This window comes from Peromyscus leucopus, chromosome 16_21 (assembly GCF_004664715.2).
Source record: "Peromyscus leucopus breed LL Stock chromosome 16_21, UCI_PerLeu_2.1, whole genome shotgun sequence".
Lineage (NCBI taxonomy): Eukaryota > Metazoa > Chordata > Mammalia > Rodentia > Cricetidae > Peromyscus > Peromyscus leucopus.
In genome coordinates, this window is record NC_051084.1 from 10973738 (window position 1) to 10991952 (window position 18215).

At 53.1% G+C, this 18215-nt stretch overlaps 1 protein-coding gene across 7 annotated transcripts in view; it reads left to right on the top strand.

The window, feature by feature from the left end:
• Positions 1 to 18215, top strand: part of Anks1a (ankyrin repeat and sterile alpha motif domain containing 1A) — a 161432-nt gene that overhangs the window by 116635 nt on the left and 26582 nt on the right. For all 7 annotated transcript variants that reach the window (XM_028888435.1, XM_028888430.2, XM_028888431.2 and 4 more), the window contains one exon: positions 16971 to 17037. In XM_028888435.1, the coding sequence (XP_028744268.1) occupies positions 16971 to 17037 (67 nt within the window). The remainder of the gene's footprint in view (positions 1 to 16970; positions 17038 to 18215) is intronic.

Here is an 18215-nt window from a genome sequence, read left to right on the forward strand (position 1 = left end):
TGGAGCTGAAGGGCAGGACAGTCTAGGCTTGTAGCCTGCAGGGGTCATTCCTGATGCCACAGGAAGAACTTTGAGAGCAGAGCTGTTAAGGCTGGGGCTAGGACTTGTCTCAGTGGTTTCCTTGTTGACTTACATTTGTGCGTTAGGACAAGAATAGCTTTCTGGGTCCCTTCTCTATTTAAGGCTGAAACTTGTCGGAAAAGGGCAAGACTCAAGTTGGCCCGCCCTGGGGACTCTGCTTCCACCCTTTCAGCTCTAATGCCACAGTGACATTAGGTCTCAGAGTGTGTGCTTGTTGGGACAGAATTCTTCCCTGCCTGCCGCCTGGCTGCTCAGTGCCCGGGGCCTTCCTGGCCTGTCAGTAGAGAGCCGCCCACAGTTCTGCTGCTGTTCGCGGGTTTCACTCTTTATAACACAAAAAAGGACAAGAATATTCCCTGCCTATTTCCCGTGGGGCCTGCAAGGTCAGGGCTTGGTGGCTTCCTGCCGCCCCAGCCCTCCCTGAGCGCGTGCGTGGCTGGGTGCCCTTCACAGGTGGCTGCTCCAGCTCCCTCCCTCATGCCTGCTTTGCATTCCAAGCAGGAGGGCTCGATGAGACCCAGTTGAGGTTACGACAGCGTTTTCAGTTCCAGGGTGCACCTACTTTCCTTCAGCGGTGCTGTGATTAACCGACATGATACACCAGGGGAGTGCCAGTTAAGGGCGTGAGCTCATGCCGGGTGCTGCTGCGTTTGGGGTTGCCGTTGGGCATAGTGCTATCTCACCTGGGCAACACCTTTAATTGGCGTTCACTGAACCACGTTGGACTCCAGCCACCCAGGAAGGCCCCTGGACCCAGACACTGGCAGTCCTTGGCAGTCCTTGGGCTGCCCACCACCGTGGTCGGCCGGTAGCAGCAGGCAGCATGCTTATGCAGCTTTGCTTTAAGGCCTTAAATGTGAGCAACCGAGGCCCACACAGGAGGTAACCTCAGAGTCTCACCTGACCTTTGACAAAGCCCAAGTCTCTGTTGCTAAGCAACATCATGACACAGGCAGGGCACTTGTTGAGGGCCTGAGTAAGCCCGGGCCTCCTGGCATCTGTCTGAGGAGCAGAGATAATGTCACCTTTTTTGGATGTAAGCTGTCATTGTGCAAACCTGACATGAGCCAGCGACCGGTGTCCGGGATGGGATAGTCCGCCTGTTTCTCTGCCACCTGTAGACTGGTCATCGTGTGGGGCCAGCCTACCCTGCAGTTCTGCCTTGTCTCTGTCCGAAGTGTGGTCGGCGGCGGCCAGTACCACAGCTCCACAGAAGAGCCGTGGGAGGTGCTCCTGATGCTTCCCGTCCTTCGTAATTAGAAACCTGGGCTTTAGCAGTGCTCTGGCTCTGACCAGCCCTCCGGGGTTCTCATGCTCCCAGAGTGCCTTGGGACTCAAGCATGGCGTTCCTTACCACTGGCAGTCCAGTGAAATCGAATGCAGGTTTTGGCTAACACATTCCATAGGTGTGGCTGTTACCGTGCCAGGGTGAAAGTAGTTCATGCATGTGGCCGTCACGTTCACATTGTAAACGCACGTCCTCCCACCCTGCCCAGGCTTTTGGGTGCCTGCTAGTCACCTTACTTTTGGTGGCGATTTTCTTCACACATCCTCATGTATACGCACTCTATTTGACTTCTGACCTTCGTTCCCCTGTGAGCACCTATCTTAGGTTGAGTTCTCCAAGAGCAGGAATTAAATGCTTATTTGGAGGTGACTCCAGGGAGTGCTGATAGGAGCCGAGGAGGGGTCCAGTGACATCCTGGGCAGCAGGGCACAGACCTCCTTAGACTCTGGGGTGGAGCTAGGGTTAAAGAGTTACAATGTGAGCTGCTGGGGCGGGGGGGGGGCGACACACATCACTAACACTTAAGGTGACCCCCCCAGGGGCTAATGGTGCAAGTGCGGAGGGCGGCGGGGTGGGAGGTGCTGTTCTGGGCAGCCTCTCAGCGACGGCTTCCCCCCCTTTCACCCTGTGTGCTGGCCGCCCTGGGGTCTTAGAGGAACCCTGCCCCTGCCCTCCTGCCAAGGAAGGCTTGCCCCAAGCTGGGGCTGCCTGGTGCAGGAGGCAGGGTCAGCCAGGGAGAACGGGGTCAGTGAGTAAAAAACAAAACTGAGTAGTGCAAACAGCTGACGTCGCGTCCCTTTCTCGGGAGAGGTAAAGGAGAGTAGGGGCTCTGGGGACAGTAGAAAGCAGAGCCCGTGCTTGGGTTCTCACAGGCAGACTCACCAGCCTCGTTTCCTCAACACCAGCCTCCCTTGGGGTGGGTGCTGCCCGACTGGTGAGGATGGAGACTGCCTCCCTGCAGCGCAGTGGGGCCACAGGAGGAGAGAACTCAGGACAGACGGCCAGAAGTGTGTCTGTCAGCACTTGGTTCTCTTATGTCTGCCCTGCCCAGTGTTTGGACTCAGTTGGCCTTTCTTCTATAAAAAGAAAGGCATGGTTGATTTCGCACTCTCTGTCTTTACCCAAATGTTTTATTTTGAATAGTTGTGTATTCACAAGAAGTTACAGAATGGTTCCAGGTGGTCCTGTGTTTGGTGCAATTCCCCAGTTTCTGCCTGTAACTGATACAGACAGCCCTACCACACCACCGCAGCATCCCGCACTGGGGCACCACAGAGTTGCCCTCATCTGGCCCCAGGTCTCTACTTCATTCCTGTGTGCCATGAAAAGTTGACAGCTTAACATTCCGTTCCTCCAGCGAAGTGGAGGCATGGCTAGGTCTTGGCCAAGTACAGGGTCATTGCCCCATGTCTCCATCTGGGGCATGCTGTGCCCTGGCTGGAGGCTGCCTTGTCCGAGAGGCTGGTGTCTGCTTCTGCTTTAGGGTGTGGAGAAAGGATGAGTATGCTCACTGCTCTTCATCTTTGGGCTCCTGTGGACATTCAGGCATGGTAGGAGTCAGTGTGGGCTTCTGGAGCAAGAACACCAGACCAGGTGGCTTAGAGGCACTGAGGGCGTCCAGCGTCACATGAGCACCCCTCATGAGGGTTCTCCTCCTGGCTTATAGACACCACATTCCTGTGGCAAAGGCCTCAGTGCCGCACACTTTTTCATCTTCCAGCATCTGAATTGGAGGGACACCATTCAGGGTATCTTCACCAAGGACTGCTCCATATCTACCACTTCCTGTGACAGAGTTAGTGGGGGGTTAGAAGGCAAGCATCGAGATTTAGCCAGTGCAGTGCCTGGTTCAGTTATTTCGAAATTATTGAGTGTCTCTGGGTCTCCATGTTGCAGTGATTGACCTAGAGACTCACAGGGGTCCCTGTGTCCTCACGCTCCTGTGCTACCTGCCCCAGCCAATCTCACACCCACTTCTGGGAGCAGGTGGGGTGGGGTGGGGTGGGGGGTGGGGGGTCTAGAAGTTCCATGCATCATAGTTTTCTGTTGTTGTTCGTTGGTTTTTGAGACAGGGTTTCTCTGTGTAGCCCTGGTTATCCTGGAACTCACTCTGTAGACCACGCTGGCCTCAAACTCAGATCCCTGCCTCCTGATTGTTGGGATTAAAGGTGTGCACCACCATCCCCAGCATGCTTCACTGTTTAGATTAGAGCCATCCTGCTTATTTTTCAACCCGGCAGGAGCTTATTTGAGATTCTGATCTGTGCACATAGCCTGGGCTCAGAGAGCAAGAAGAGTGAGTTTCTGGATCACTGTGCAGCAGCTCACTCACTGATCATGCAAAAGGGGTGTCTCAGAAGACAAGCTGCACCCCAGTTACAAGGAGCTGGGCCCCTCTGCCAGGCTGCTCTGGGATCCCAGCAAGCCTCCCCTTTGTGTCTAACCTGACAGGCCACCTGCCCAGTCTTCCCCTCTTTCCTGTTGCCCTAGAACTCAGGAAGGAACAAAGCAGCCTAGCCTTGGTTTTGCTGCACCTGAAATGAGCACACATTCCCATCCTAAGTCTTTATTGATGATTGGAACAAAAGTGGGAAGCACAGGGGTTGGCAGAAATCCACTAAGTAACCAGAAGTGGGGCTCTTATAAAATTAGGAGAAAGACTAAGAGAAACAGTTGTCCTGGGTCTTACTCTCATTAATAAAGTGGGTCTTTCTTGGCTCCTCCAGCAGACCTTCTCTTTTTCTGAAGAGCCCAGACACACACAAAGCCCTGGAGACCTGGCCTTGGCACTGACCCTCATTGCAGAGCGGCTGGCTTGGGGGCGATGCTGCCGTGGGGTCTTCATGCAGCTGCAGAGCGTTGTCAGCTCATGGGTCGGACAGCCTCGGCGTCTCCCAGCACAAAGATATCAGAGTGGTTATGTGGCCATTTCTCCTGCCTTCCCCGCCCTGTGTGCTGTTTATCTTAATGTTCTTCCTGAGACAATGATCATTTCATAGTTCCGCCTTGCGGCTCCCTTGTCAGTGAACCACAGACGTAGGTCACAGAGCCTTTCCTAGGAGTGGGTTCCTATGCTTGTCTCTGTGCTTCTTTGTCAGTGGGGAGCTCACCCCCACCTTTGCATGTGTCTCCCCCTACACACAGTGGCCCGTGAAGCTGGCTTTCTGTGCCTCCTGTACAGGGCTGCATTTCTTTTGGCCTTGGTCCTTCTTTGGCCTCCTGTTCCCTCCCCAGCCAGAAGAGTCTCTGGCCCCGAGCTGTGGCTCCAGGAGCCCTGGAGACATGCAATCATAGGAACCCTGTGTTCTGTAGGAACAGTGGCTGAGGTGGTAAGATGAAGGAAAGCCAGAGGTCAGAAACACTGTCTTCAGGATAGTGGTGGTGAGCAGGGAAGGAGGTGTGGAGAAGAAGGGCGTGCAGGTGGCCCTGGGTGGACACCGTCACTGCCGTGGAGGTCATGAAAGGCCTGCTGTGCTGATGTGCTGTTTGGAACCTAGGAAACCCTCCTTTTTCCTTTTCCCTTTCCCCTGGCCCCGGCTGTGATGATGTGGAGTGTTGTTCTGTTTACCAGTAAAGACTCGGGAGTCAGATATCGCTAGGTTGAAAACCTGCTCCATCAGAGAAGCCGGGAAGCAACCAGCTGACTCTTTGGCTGGAGACCCAGCAAGAGAGCTTCTCTCCGCTCGTCAAAACCAGAAAGTGTGTGCTGAGTGCCAGCCGCTCCATTTTACCTTGCTGCCTGCATGAAGGGGTCTTGGCTCCCATGCATGGATTAAGTTTAGGTGAGTTATAGCTAGCTGAAAGGGCCAGCCAAGCAAGAAGCCTTGCTCTGACTGAAAATTTACTGCATCAGGGAAGAGCAGCCCGGACTGGTCCTAAGAGGCATTAGATAGAGAGTGAAGAGCGGGTGACTGCAGAGGAGCAGAGGCTTCGGCCCAACCAGAGACCTTCTGCATCAGCAGGAATGAGGATGTCTTCCATCAAAGCCAGGCTTCCCTGCTTCCGCCCCATTCCTGACCTCTGCTGTTCTCGGAATTCTCATGTTTGGAGACTTCTCCAGGATTGCCTTTGGGGAGCACACAGATGCCATTTCTGTGGGTTCTTGCATTCCCGATGGGTCAGAGGCCAGGCTGGGCATGGTTTAGCTCCGACCTCGTAGCTTAACCTTTTCCTCTTAGATAGTCTTGGGTGTCTTTAATCTTTAGAATGTCTTTGAGACTTAGAATTGCTTTTGCCTTCTGTCCTATGGTCTGCCTGTAGGGCGGGCTCCACATGTTGAAAAGGGCTTAGCTTAATAACCTGTTTCTGTGCTCCCTGCTTGGGCCCTGAGCTGGCTGAAGGCAGTTCTGGCTCCCACCTGCCATGTGTGTGGATGGAGGCTGGAATTAGTAGTACAGCAGCCTCTGGGCTCTGATGGGGAGCTCAGAAAGGCCAAACTGTGGCTGTTTGTACCGACTCAAGGTAGTGATCAGCAAACGTTAGGACATTGTTCAAACAGATCTTGTATAAAGGAGGAGACGACCACCGCCTAGTGTTCTCTGGTCAGTGGAGAGACTTCTGAGAAAAAGCATCAAGAGCGGGACTTTGCCCTGGGAGGTGGGGCATGCTTGATACAAAGGGGGGGAAAGTCAGTGCTGCTGTGTTCTTCAGGCCCCAGCTTCCCCAGGGACTTTCTTCTCCATGTCCTGCTGTTTAGTGAGAGCCTCTGGAATAACCGTATGCAAGGGGGTTCTTATGTTAATTACAAGGCCTGTTAAAGAAAGAGGTACAAACATCAATTTACTTTGAACTACAGGATGTGTGTGTGTGTGTGTGTGTGTGTGTGTGTGTGTGTGTGTGTGCGTGCGCACGCGCGCGTGCGCGCTCGCTCTTTGAAAGAAACCTGAGTCATTCTCTCAGTGTGGCTCTCTTTATTTTGTGTTCTCTGCCCTTCTTTACGATGCCATCCATGATGCTCTGTTGACTGGAGTTAACAGTTTGACTTTCTTATAAGTAAAGCCAGAATGAAGCCACTTGTAAAACAATCTGAGTATAGAATTCTCTCAGAATTTCTCAAACTTATTTTACCAACTACACTTCATTCAAGAACACATTTTCAAAATCTCCCCTTTATTCTCTTGGAACTATCCACTCGGTTGTTACAGAAACAGCATTTTCACCTGTCCCATTACTTTTGTAACATGTGGTTACATTTTCTTCTTTGTCCTCCCTGTGGGGGTGGGGGTGGGGCTAGAGAGGCAGCGTATGCTAGGCACCGACTCTGACTAACACTAACACCGTTGTCAGTGAAAGTTGCTGTCGAGTACAGGCTCACAGTGGCCAGGAACTAAGAGCAGACTCCATCAAAATGTGCCTGTTTTGTGACCTACTGTGCAGCTCCCGGGGACCAACCCTCTCCTAAGGGTGGAGAGGGCAGATACAGCAGTCCTCACCTCTGTCCTGTCCCAAAGTCCTTACCAGGAAGACCTCCCTCACTGGGACGCTCTGTCCTGAATGCAGAAGCCACCAGCAGCTGTGTCCAGGAAGTGAGCTATTGTTCACTGGGGTGGTGAACATTTTCAGCCCTTTCCGTCAGGTTTATCTCTAAAGGACCTGGCTTCTAACTGTTTTTAGGTGGAATTCTGTTTATTTTAGGATGAGATGAATGTATACCATGGCAGCCTTTCTAACCAGTGTAAATGAATGAGGAGGGAGGGGTGTTGGACAGCTTGCCTGGCATACGCAGTTTACGAAGACTACAGATGTTTCCCAGAGCAAGAAGGTTGGCATCTGCTCAGGTGGGTCACAGAGCAGGAAGTAGATTATGATTCAGCTCCAGCCCACATTTTTAAGGATTGGGCTAAGGAGGCCCTTAGGACTTCCTGCTCCGGCCCGGGAAGGCCTAGGCTGGAGCTTCCTAGGTGGTGCAGACAAACCCACCTCTGGAGGAAAAGCTGCAGAACCTCATCTTCCAGGGTGATGTGTAGCAGGCTCTCTTGGACCACCAGCCAGCTCCCAAATAAAGACACAGAGACCTATTATCAATTATGAGTGCTCGGTTACCTTAGGCTCGTCCAGCTAGCTCTTATAACTTAGTTTAACCTGTTTCTCCTCATCTACGTTTTGCCTCGGGGCTTTTACTTTTCTTTCTTTCCTTCATTTGTCTTACTTTCTTGCTTACTCCATGGCTGGCTGGCTGGTCCCTGGCATCTCCCTCTCCTCCTCCGTTGTTCTCTTTTCTCTCTGCCCACCAGCCCTGCCTGTCCCTCTCCTGCCTAGCTATTGGCCCTTCAGCTTTTTATTAGATCAATCAGGTGCCTTAGGCAGGCAAAGCAACACATCTTTACACAATTAAGCAAATGTGACACATCTTTACCTAGTTAAAGTAATGTTCCACGGCAGTGATGTCATCGGGAATGGAGGATCGGCGCCAGTCCACAGGCCCCACGCACTCGGTCTGGAGGGCACAGGCTGTTTCCCCACCATGCTTCGTACAACAGCTCAGACTTTCCCAGCAGCCTTTGAGGAAACTAGGGCTCAGAAAAGGAAATAGCAGGGCATGCTGGTGCATGCCCCAAATCCCAGCACTGGGGAAACTAAGGCAGAGGGAGCTTGAGGTCGAAGTCAGTTTGGGCTGCACCGTGAGACTGGCTCAGGGAAGCAGGGAGGGGGAAGAAAAGTTGTTGGCCATGGCAGTGATCTGGCAGGTGAAGGATTTTCTCACATTTTTTGGAAGTGTATTAAAGCTCAGAAACATTGAATGGCTTCTCCAAGATTCTGCTCACAATGGAGAGAAGCAGAATTTGAACTCAGGATTCAAATTTTTATTCTGAGGTCTGCTCTGCCTGTACCTGATTGTGCCTTTAGTGACGTCCATCTGATAGATCTGAGACTTTACCCTGAGCTTTCACAGAAGCAGAGGCTAGCCATAAAATAAGCTGGACAGGAAGTTAGTAGGAAATGATCATCAGAGCCACAGATTTGAAGCTCTGGGAGCAGGATGTCACTGATGGCTGTAAGGAAGAGGCCCTGCTGGTGGCCAGTCCTCCTGATCCACTGAACGAGCAGTGTGCAAGGCTTGAGTTGTAATGTTTCCAAGGATATCTGACCTCCTAAAGTAGGAAGGGGCGAGCCTAACAAGCTTTAGCATACCCACACAGGCTCCCTGTCCCCTCTATGTTCTGGAGTGTTTGAGGCCCTGATGTTATTGATTCCAGGCTGTCAGGGATGTGAACATGCTAAGAGCTGAGCATTCCAGCATGCTGCTTCCTCTGGTCTTGTCACTCCCAACTCAGGGATCGGCCCTTTGGGGTCTCATGGGTATGACCTGTCTCCTAGCCTCTGCTTTGTTGAGAACACTAGTAATTGGGTTTTCAGACTGCAGGGCCTGGGTTTGTCTGGTTCCAGAATGGAGATAACACAGCACAACACAAGCCATGGGAGAGCCCTCAGCCCACGCTGTGTGCTGGGAAGGACAGGGATGCCAGTGTCCCACATCCTTTTCTTCGCACGGCCTCTGCTGGGCATGGCTTTGGTGTGGCATGTTGAGCAGAGTTTTGTTGTTGTTGTTGTTGCTGCTGCTGGGTTTTTTTGTTTTGTTTTGTTTTGTTTTGTTTTTCAAGACAGGGTTTCTCCGTGTTGTTTTGGTGCCTGTCCTGGATCTTGCTCTGTAGACCAGGCTGGCCTCGAACTCACAGAGATCCAACTGGCTCTGCCTCCCGAGTGCTGGGATTAAAGATGTGCCACCGCCTAGCTGAGCAGAACTCTTAACAGAGAAAACACAAACCTGTGTTGGCTGTATAATTTGATATTTTCTAAAAGACTTTCTCCTAAAACATTTTTTTCCCAGGATTTTGTTTTGAGTTTTGAACTAGAGAAACTTGAGTGGGTTGGAATAGAAAACCCCTGGTGCCCAGGACTCGGCCTGGACTCTCTAACTACTGTCTTGCTCAGCCTGCTCTGTGTCTCAGCTCCTTCATCCCTCTGTCCATCCAGCAAGCTGTGCTGGTTTTTGGTGTGTCTCGGGGAAGCTGCAAGCATCAGTACATTTCATCCCAAAACTTCAAAAACCTGTGTCGTTAGCCGTGTGTGGTGGCGCATACCCTTGATCCCAGCACTCAGGAGGCAGAGGCAGGTGGATCCCTGTGAGTTCCAGGACAGCCTGGGCTACAGAGAGAAGAAAAAGAGCTGTGTCATTAACTAGAGTTCAATACTTGTTTATAGTCTGGGTCGTGAAAGTGGGGTGATGCATACTCAAAGACAAGGTTCGATCATAGCTGTCGTTGCATAATCTCTGACAGATACCTACATTTGTGTAACCCTGAATTCCATTAGGATGCAGAAGACTACTGTGACCCCAGAATGTTCCCTCCTGCCCTTGCCAGTCAGTCCCTACCCAACCCCACCCCAGAGCCTGCCGGGCACCTCTTCTTCTGGACTTTTCTGTGGTAGTTGTTTGCCTGACCTATTACTTCACCTGAATGGCAGTCGTGCAGGATGTGCCTTGTGTGTTAGCTGAAGACTTTCACGTCTGGAAATAAAGTTTGGGGTTCCAGATCGTTTCTACGACTTCTCCCTGTTCAGCAGTAATTAGGGGTGGCAGGCTGCGGATCCCTGAGGGGCGCTGATGGGTGTGCCAGTGTGCTGACTCTTGATGGCATGCATGGTGTCCTCTAACTGCCTGTACTGCAGACAGCTGTTGGCTGTAGGCCTGAGGAGCAGATGCTGGTCCCCCACCCCGGCGGGTTGGAATGAAGGTGGCAGTAGAAGCAGGACCCCGCAGCCAGGGCCTGTGGCCCCCCCCCCCCCCCGAGGCTGTGACGTACCTTTGTCCTCCTCCATGCGCCAGACATAAGCATAAACTGGACCAGAACCCAAATACGGAGTTTCATTAATCTTTTAGATAGTTGTCCCACTTTTTAAAGCCAAAACCTGGCACACACCCCAGAGTTATGTGGCAAGCAATAATAAAGTTAATTGGAATCCAGGTCTCCCGATTTTTCTCTTTTCAGCAGTTTCCAGGCACTTGGAGTCAAAGACTGCTTTCAGAGTGGGCCGTCCAGGCAGGAGGAGGCCACCCGGCAATAGTTGCCTGTTTCCATGGGGCTTCTTCTGTCATGTTCCTGTCATATCTACATATTTCCTTTCTGTTTTCCTGTTACTGTGACAAAAGCAGTCACAGTGTGAGGGTGCAGTCCCCGAGGACAGGGGGAGTGTGGTGGTGGTGGAGGCGGTGGAGGCGGTGGAGGTGGTGGAGGTGGTGGAGGCGGTGGAGGTGGTGGAGGCGGTGGAGGCGGTGGAGGCGGTGGAGGCGGCTGCTGGTCACACTGCATCACAGTCAGGATGCGGAGACAGATGGGCACTGCTGCCCAGCTCATTTTCCTCCCTCTTCAGTCCAGCCCAGCCTGTGGGATGTCTCTGGGCACATTCAGGGGTGTCTTCTGCTTAAACCTCTATGAAAACACCCTCACAGAGTGTGTCTCACATGATTCCAAATCCAGTCAGACTGACAGAGAAGTTAAGGATCACAAGCCCTGCCCCTGGGTGGAGAAGGGACCCAGTTGGTGGTTGTGTGACTGGAGGTTTTCCGAGGCTGCAAGAGCCGGTATCTGCAGCCCAAAGGTGCAGGCTGAGGGGCAAAGAGACATGGCCTAGGACTGGGCATGCTTGGCTTTCCTCTCTACTAGGCTGCCCCTCTGTGTCTGGGGCAACCACAGAGGGGTAGGCATCTTGTCAGGTCGGACAAAGCACTTTTGAAATGAAACAGCTCTGTTCCCTACCCCTCAGCCTGGAAGAAAAGGGGACCTTGAGAGAAGTGAGGGAAAGGAAATTGGAGTGAGGGGGTACCACAATAAATATGGTATCAACCTGTGTGCTCTCCTGTGATGAGACAAATTAAGCTGAGACTAACAGTCTGCTGTGAGGAGAAGCTGCCCATTGTTCCCAGAGCTGCTGGTCTGGCCTGCTTGAGAAGAGGCCCTGAACCCACTGGCAGATCTTATTCATCCCCACCCTCCCTCCCCCGCTTCTCCACGCCATCCTGGCCTCTTCTAAAAGCCATTGACAAGATTAGAAAATCAGACAAACCATTTACTTCAATCCATCTTTGTCTTCCCTGAGGCCTTTTGCAACTCAGTCTGAAAGGGGAAGAAAGCTGCCGTAGCTCCTGGTCACTGACCCTTTTTCAGACGTGAGTCAGAGCCCACTCACGGCTGAGTGCCTGTCTGCTCTGAGAGGCAGCCGAGCAGATGCAGAGAGGACCATAAGTTCTCATGTGGCTCTGTCAGCATCCTTTGGGTTCCCTGACAGCATCAGTGATCACATGATAGGGTTGGGTGAGCCTCTGGCAGGCTGAAAGGATGTTGCCAGATCCTCAGCACCTCATTCTCCCAGAAACACTCAGCTCAGGCTTGGTGCCTCTTGGGCCCAGGAGCGAGCTAGGCTGCTGGCACATTTAAGGATCTGCCAAGGTGCACTTCAGATTCCTCCCGGCTGCCGGGCGGTGGTGGCGCACGCCTTTAATCCCAGCACTCGGGAGGCAGAGGCAGGCGTATCTTTGTGAGTTCGAGGCCAGCCTGGGCTACCAAGTGAGTTCCAGGAAAGGCGCAAAGCTACACAGAGAAACCCTGTCTCGAAAAAACAAAAAAAAAAAAAAAAAAAGATTCCTCCCGGACTGTGGGGTTCCGTGCCTGCTCCACGTGAGCTGAGGTCTGCGGGGCTGGTGAGGAGTTGGGCAGGGTGTAAAAATAAGGGAAGGCACTCCAGAGGATCCAGACGGACCCAGAAGCCGCAGTGTAGACCACCCTCCCTGCTTCCTCCATTTATATAAATGTGATTCAAGTTTCAGTGACCAGCCTGGTGAGAGCACTGAGTAGTAGTTGTCACTGCTTATCACCAGGCCAGAGCGTCATCAAGACAGCAGCTCTGTAGAAGACACAGGCTGAGATCAAAGGCCCTGAGCCAGGCCTTCTCCCTTGATGGTTCTCGGCATTGCTGGGACACAGCATTAAAATTGTTAAAGCAACAGAGCCAGACAGGTTTCTGGGTAAGTTTGTAAGTGGGGATGGAGGAGGGAGGTGAGCATCTCCTGCTCTGTAGGACAGACCTGAGGACACTAGCGTGAGCTTTCCAACTCCAGGGAATCCCAGGAGTGTGGGGATGCTCCCCGGGCAGGAGGAAGGAGCTGGAGGATGTCAGTAGTCAACTCTGAGACTCTCCAGGAACATGGCCTTTAATATTTACACTTAGAAGCGGAGGAGGAAGGCGGTTCCTCTCCTCCCCATGAAGCCCCAGCGTCTAGGCACACCCCTGACTGGTGGCTTGGTCCCAAATGGAAGCTCTGGACAGTGTGGCTTCTAACTTGTCCTCCGCCCAAAAGGGGAGTTTCCCGAAGGCCTAGGGGCCGGAGTGCACTGACCCCCCAGGGGGCCCAGGGACTGCCTGCACCTCGCACACTTCCTGGCACACGCCACCCTCCTCAGAACGTGGGGGTTTCCCTTCCACTCCAGTGGTTACTTGAAAAGCATAGTACCATCCCCATGACTGGATGGGCCCACCTCCATGGACAGCGGCAGGATCCTGGGGGCTCTACCCAGAGGTCTGCAGCATAACCAGGGTTTGCTCCCGGCCATGTGGGGAGTATGTTTCATGCAGCCCTGGCAGGGGAGCCACCCGAACAGAAGCATCCTGAACACTTGCTGATGGATCATTTCCATTTTGTTGTTTTGTTTTGTTTTGTTCAGACGAGGTTTCTCTGTGTAACAGCCCTGGCTATCTTGGAACTCACTCTGTAGACCAGGCTGGCCTCAAATCACAAGAGATCTGCCCACCTCTGTCTCTTAAGTGCTGGGATTAAAGGCGTGCGCTACCACCGCCAGGCTTCAAAATCTTTTTTAACACAAGAATTCACTGTGATCGCTTCCAGGGCCTTATCTTAACTAACACAGACACACATTTTGAGTTACAGCTCATGAGGAGTGCAGTACTAGCCATCGCTCCAAAACTGTCACTCATCTGAGCAGCAGAAAAAGAAAGCCCTGCCCTCCTGTCACACCTCCCTCCCTCCCCTCGGAACAGACTTCTGGGAACACGCTTGTTTGTCGGCTTGCCCCGTTCGGTTAAACTGCGCTGTGTGCATGCGAGTAGTGTCTGCCTGCTGCTTGCCTCACCTTGCACACCCGAGCTGTGGAGTGTAGGGTCTGCTGCTTCTGGGCTGCGAGTGGAGGCAGGGAGGGCAGCCGCCTGTGACTCCACAGCCCTCCCCAAGGGCTGCCCGGAAACCCCTCCCAGCCACCCCATGTCACCTCTGTAGGTTCCAGCGGCCACAGAAGGGGTCCTGGGCCACACGCTAGCAGAAGACTGGCACGTTCCTTCAGCTCCTCTGGACACTAGGCTCTTCCGCTTGGCCTGGCTGAGGCAGCTTTACAGAACAGTAAAACGTTTGGGCAACCCTCCTGGGGGTGTCTGTCCACTACCATAGGAACGCAGGGCAGGCTGTAGAAACACTGGCTTGTGCAGGCCTCCAGGCGCATGGGGGGGTTCTGGGGACCAGCAGCACTCAAATGGCCCTGTGGGAAATCAGGAATGAGAGAACACACGGGACCATCACCCAGTTTTGCTCTCTCTGCCCATGGTGTGGACCATGGCCTTGGAAAACAACTTTTCATTGCTAGGCCAGCGTAACGGAAAGTGCCTTTTCATACATCTGTTCACTTATTTACCATGTGCCGTTCTCAGGCGATGAAATGCACTGGACTTTGCCCTTGGGGAGTCTGCCGTAGATGCCCCCATCTTCCCAACCAGGCACCACCCCTGGAACGCAGGCCATTCTCCCCCATGTGGGGAAAAGTCTCCCGCCTTGAGCACCTCTCTCTTCCTACAGATGTTCTAGAAAGGAAAAGGCAGGCAGGGGAGCAGGGTTTATTGAGTATCTGCTCTTTGCCCGGCTGTGAGGCTTCTGTAATTAGATCAGGCAACCCAGGCTTTGGGGACTGGCCCGGAGGTGTCTTCTAGGCGGGCCTCGTTAAGCCTCTCCAGGGGAAGAGGGCGTGGTCTGGAGGGGCAGCAGCCCCTGTGTTGAAGTTACAGGAAAGCTGTAACTCTGTGAAAAGACAAACGTCACTGCATAGAATGAACTGTCAGTGTGAGATGGTGAGCACCATTTCTGGAAGACCTTCAGCAAAATCAACGTGCATGGGAGGAGGGATTCCATGACCTGCCACTGGTTCTGTCTACATGTGCACACAGGTGTTCACGTGTATAAGTGCAGCAGGCACTGGCATGCCTCGTCACGGCGCATACGTGGAGGTCAGAGAACAGCTTCACCTCCCACTCTCTTTAAGGCAGGGTTTCTTGTTTGCCACTGTGCACCCCAGCCTAGTTAGCCGCTGAGCTCCTGGGGAATCTCTTGTCCCTCCCTCCCTCTCACAGTCGGTTAAAGGTGCAGCTACCACATCCGTCTTCATGTGAGTTTGTGGGATCCTTACTCAGGGCCACACATGTGCAGGACAAGCACTTTGCCCGCCCAGCTACCTCCTCTGATCACACCGCTGTGTAGTGCCTGGTGGACCTTCAACAGACACACAGAAGTGACCCCACTCATGTGCTTGTAAATGTGCACAAAAACACGTGGAACAGAACTCACTGCAGCCCTGGCAATGAGAAAACACCCACATATGTGCCAGGCAACTGTTAAACACGTGATTTGAGAGCTGCACCGACAGTGTGGCTAAGTTCGCTATGAACCGTGAAAAAGCTCTATAACTCAGTTAGTGGGAAAAGCAAGATACGTGGCATGTCTGTGGGGTAGAAGGGGGGGGGGTATCCTTGCATTTGCCCACGTCTAAGAAGTGATCTAAAAGAGTGGAAAGAACACGGTAATGGGAGGCAAGCCAGAGGCATACTGTTCCCTGAACGATGTTTTGTAGTTCTTGAGTAGTAATATGTATGTAAAGAAATAGACATCGAGGGCCAGGCATGGTGGTGCACTTAGGAGGCAGAGATAGGAGGATCTCTGAATTCAGGGCTAGCCTGGTCTATAGCCACAGTTACATAGTAAGATCCTGTCTCAAAAACAACAGAAGAACATGAGTCAAAGTACTTTTGAGTGGGTTGGAGAGATGGTTCAGGGCTTAAGGCAGAGGACCTTTGATTTGATTCCCAGCACCCTTATGGTGGCTCATAACCATCTGTAACTCCCGTTCCAGGGGTTGCTATGCCCTCTGCTGGTCACAGGCACCAGGCACACATGTGGTGCTTAGACAGAATTATACGCTAAACAGGGTTTCTCTGTGTAGCTTTGGTGCCTGTCCTGGAACTCACTCTGTAGACCAGGCTGGGCTCGAATTCACAGAGATCCACCTGGCTCTGCCTCCCGAGTGCTGAGTTAAAGGCGTGCGCCACCGCCGCCGCCGCCGCCGCCGCCGCCGCCGCCGCCACCACCACCACCACCACCACCACCACCCAGCCAACATAAAAATATTGTTTAAACTTCAAATTTAGGCTTTAGTAGGCTGGAGCCCTCAAAGGGCAACAGAGGACAATGGGCACAAGCTAATTTTTATTGAGCATCTACTGTGAGCCATGTTATCCACTAGATGCTGTGTGAACACGATCTGTATTTACATCCCGGACTTTAGAGGTGGGTGGTCTTTTCCTGACTCTTGGGGTCCTTTGCCAGTGCTTAAGCACCTGAAATGGCCAGAGCCAAGGGGAGGGGTGCATGTGGGTGGCTGTTCACTCCAGGGGGCAGTGCAGACCCGCCCTGGAACTGCCTCTCAAGCAGAGACGCCCCCGCCAAGTCTTCCGCATGTCCCTGTGCTTTGGCTGAGCTCTGTAGCCAAGGATGTGGGCCGCACTGGCCTCGGAAAGAGAAGGCACTTAGTCTCTGCCCTTCTGGGCGTCAGCTGCGCGCCCTGTCTGCCAGCTGGAGGCCAGCTGGGGAGTTGTTTTTCTCATTGTCAGGCCCGGGCTCCTTACTTGCACTTAGGGGAAAGAGCATCCAAGCGCTGGTACAAAAGGTCCCTCTTTTCATGGCTTTGGAAGAAGCTGTGAATGAGCTCATTATCACTGCAGCCCAAGAAGGGGGACAGGCCATCCTGGTCTGGCTGTCTGGACCTACCCCTGGCCAAACACGTACTGGACTGAGGGGCAGATGGGGCAGCTTGGTTCCAGCCCACAGTAACCAAAGCCAGGTGCTGAGACAGGTGGTCCATACCAGGGTCTGTGCCGAGGCCATTGGATGCTCGGAGGCTCACTGTCTCTGCTCTGGTCCAGAGGAAGGGCTCTATCTGTACTGTGCTCACAGTCTGCCAGGCATGGCTCTAGGTGCTTAGAGCGTGACATAGGGCAAGGCTGGCACTGTGTCCTCCCCGGGAACCTAAGTTCTAACATGAGCAGTGACGTGTGCAGACCACTGGGCTGAGGAGTGAGGCTTCCGAGTCCAGGAAAGGGGTCGCGTCTGTACCGCAGCCCACACTGTTGTTATCCGGAGCCCTGCAGAGCGGCTTCCCATACCTTCCTGGGCTGAGTTAGACCCTGGGAGAAGAGACAGGTGGTGCTGGCCTTGAGCTGGCAATGCTGACCCCAAGTTGACCCCTCTTGTGTCCTCTTTCTTCTGTTTCAGATTGAGAAAATCATGAGCTCGATTGGAGAAGGAATTGACTTTTCTCAGGAACAGCAGAAGGTCTCAGGTACTGTACTAGTCCCCACCTTGTAGAACACAGGCCTCCTGCTGGCTCTGGCAGCCTCAGGTTCTTCTCTGACCCAAGACAAACATCTGAGGAGAAAGGGGCCAGCCCAGGCCACGGCCTGCACTTTTGGAGAAATGACTGTGCATTTTGGGGAAGTGTATGCATTGAATTTGAGGCTGCTTATTACGAAAAGGAGTTGCAATGGGGAGCAGCTGTCAGGCTGCTTGTGGTGTTGGACTTCATCACAGTGCTCCAAACTGGAGTTACTGCCACATCCCTCCCCAGTTCCTGAGAAGGCTCTGGCACCAGCTGGTCATGAAAACATGGCCCTCATATGCCTTGTTTACCACAGTGGCAGTGTGGGGCTAGATGAATGTTCTCTGTTAACGTGTGTCAGAGTCTCCTGGAGGGGTGTCTGTCTCTGCTGGTGTTACCCAGATCCCTACAGAACAGGTCACTCTGTTCATATAAGCCGTTAGGGTAAGGCCTACCTTGATTTCCCTTTTTGTGAAATGGACCATCATGCTGGGCTTCTTTCTCAGGAGACATGTCCTTAAAGTACCTCTCAGAGCTGGTGCTCACACCTCTCATGGAGTCCTGGTTCAGACCCCAGAACTATGACATCTCAGAGAAGATGTCATCCCAGCTTCCCTTTCTGATGAGGGTGCCACCTCTCCAGGGTGGGGTTCGTACCTCCGACAGCAGTGGCCCAGCAGCCTCCCTTGTGGCACTTCCCAGTCTTGGGCTCCTGTGGCCCTGATGGAGGAGGGTGCTGTGCACATGGGAGAGAGGAACTGTGGGCTTTGCTGGGCAGTCTGTGCTCCTGGAGCCACACTGCCCTGAGTTCAAGTCCCAGTTCTAGATACAGGCTGCAGAGTAAGTCATTCATTTCTTCCCACCTGAGTGCCAGGTTCCTAGCAGCACCACCCAGTGACTTACCTCGTGGTATTGGAGTGAATTAATAAGATACTCACGCCTGAGTGAATGGAAGCCGTGCTTCGAGTAGCCGTGCCCGTTTCTATGACGCTGATAAACTCCGGGAGCAGAGCACCTGCTCCCTGGCTTGGCTCCCTCTGCATTTAGCTTTGCATCCTTCCCTCCAGGCCTCGGTTCTCGGGTTCCAGGGTTCCAGTAGAGGGACTGGGCTGGGCTTGGTCCTTGTCAGACTTGGATGACTG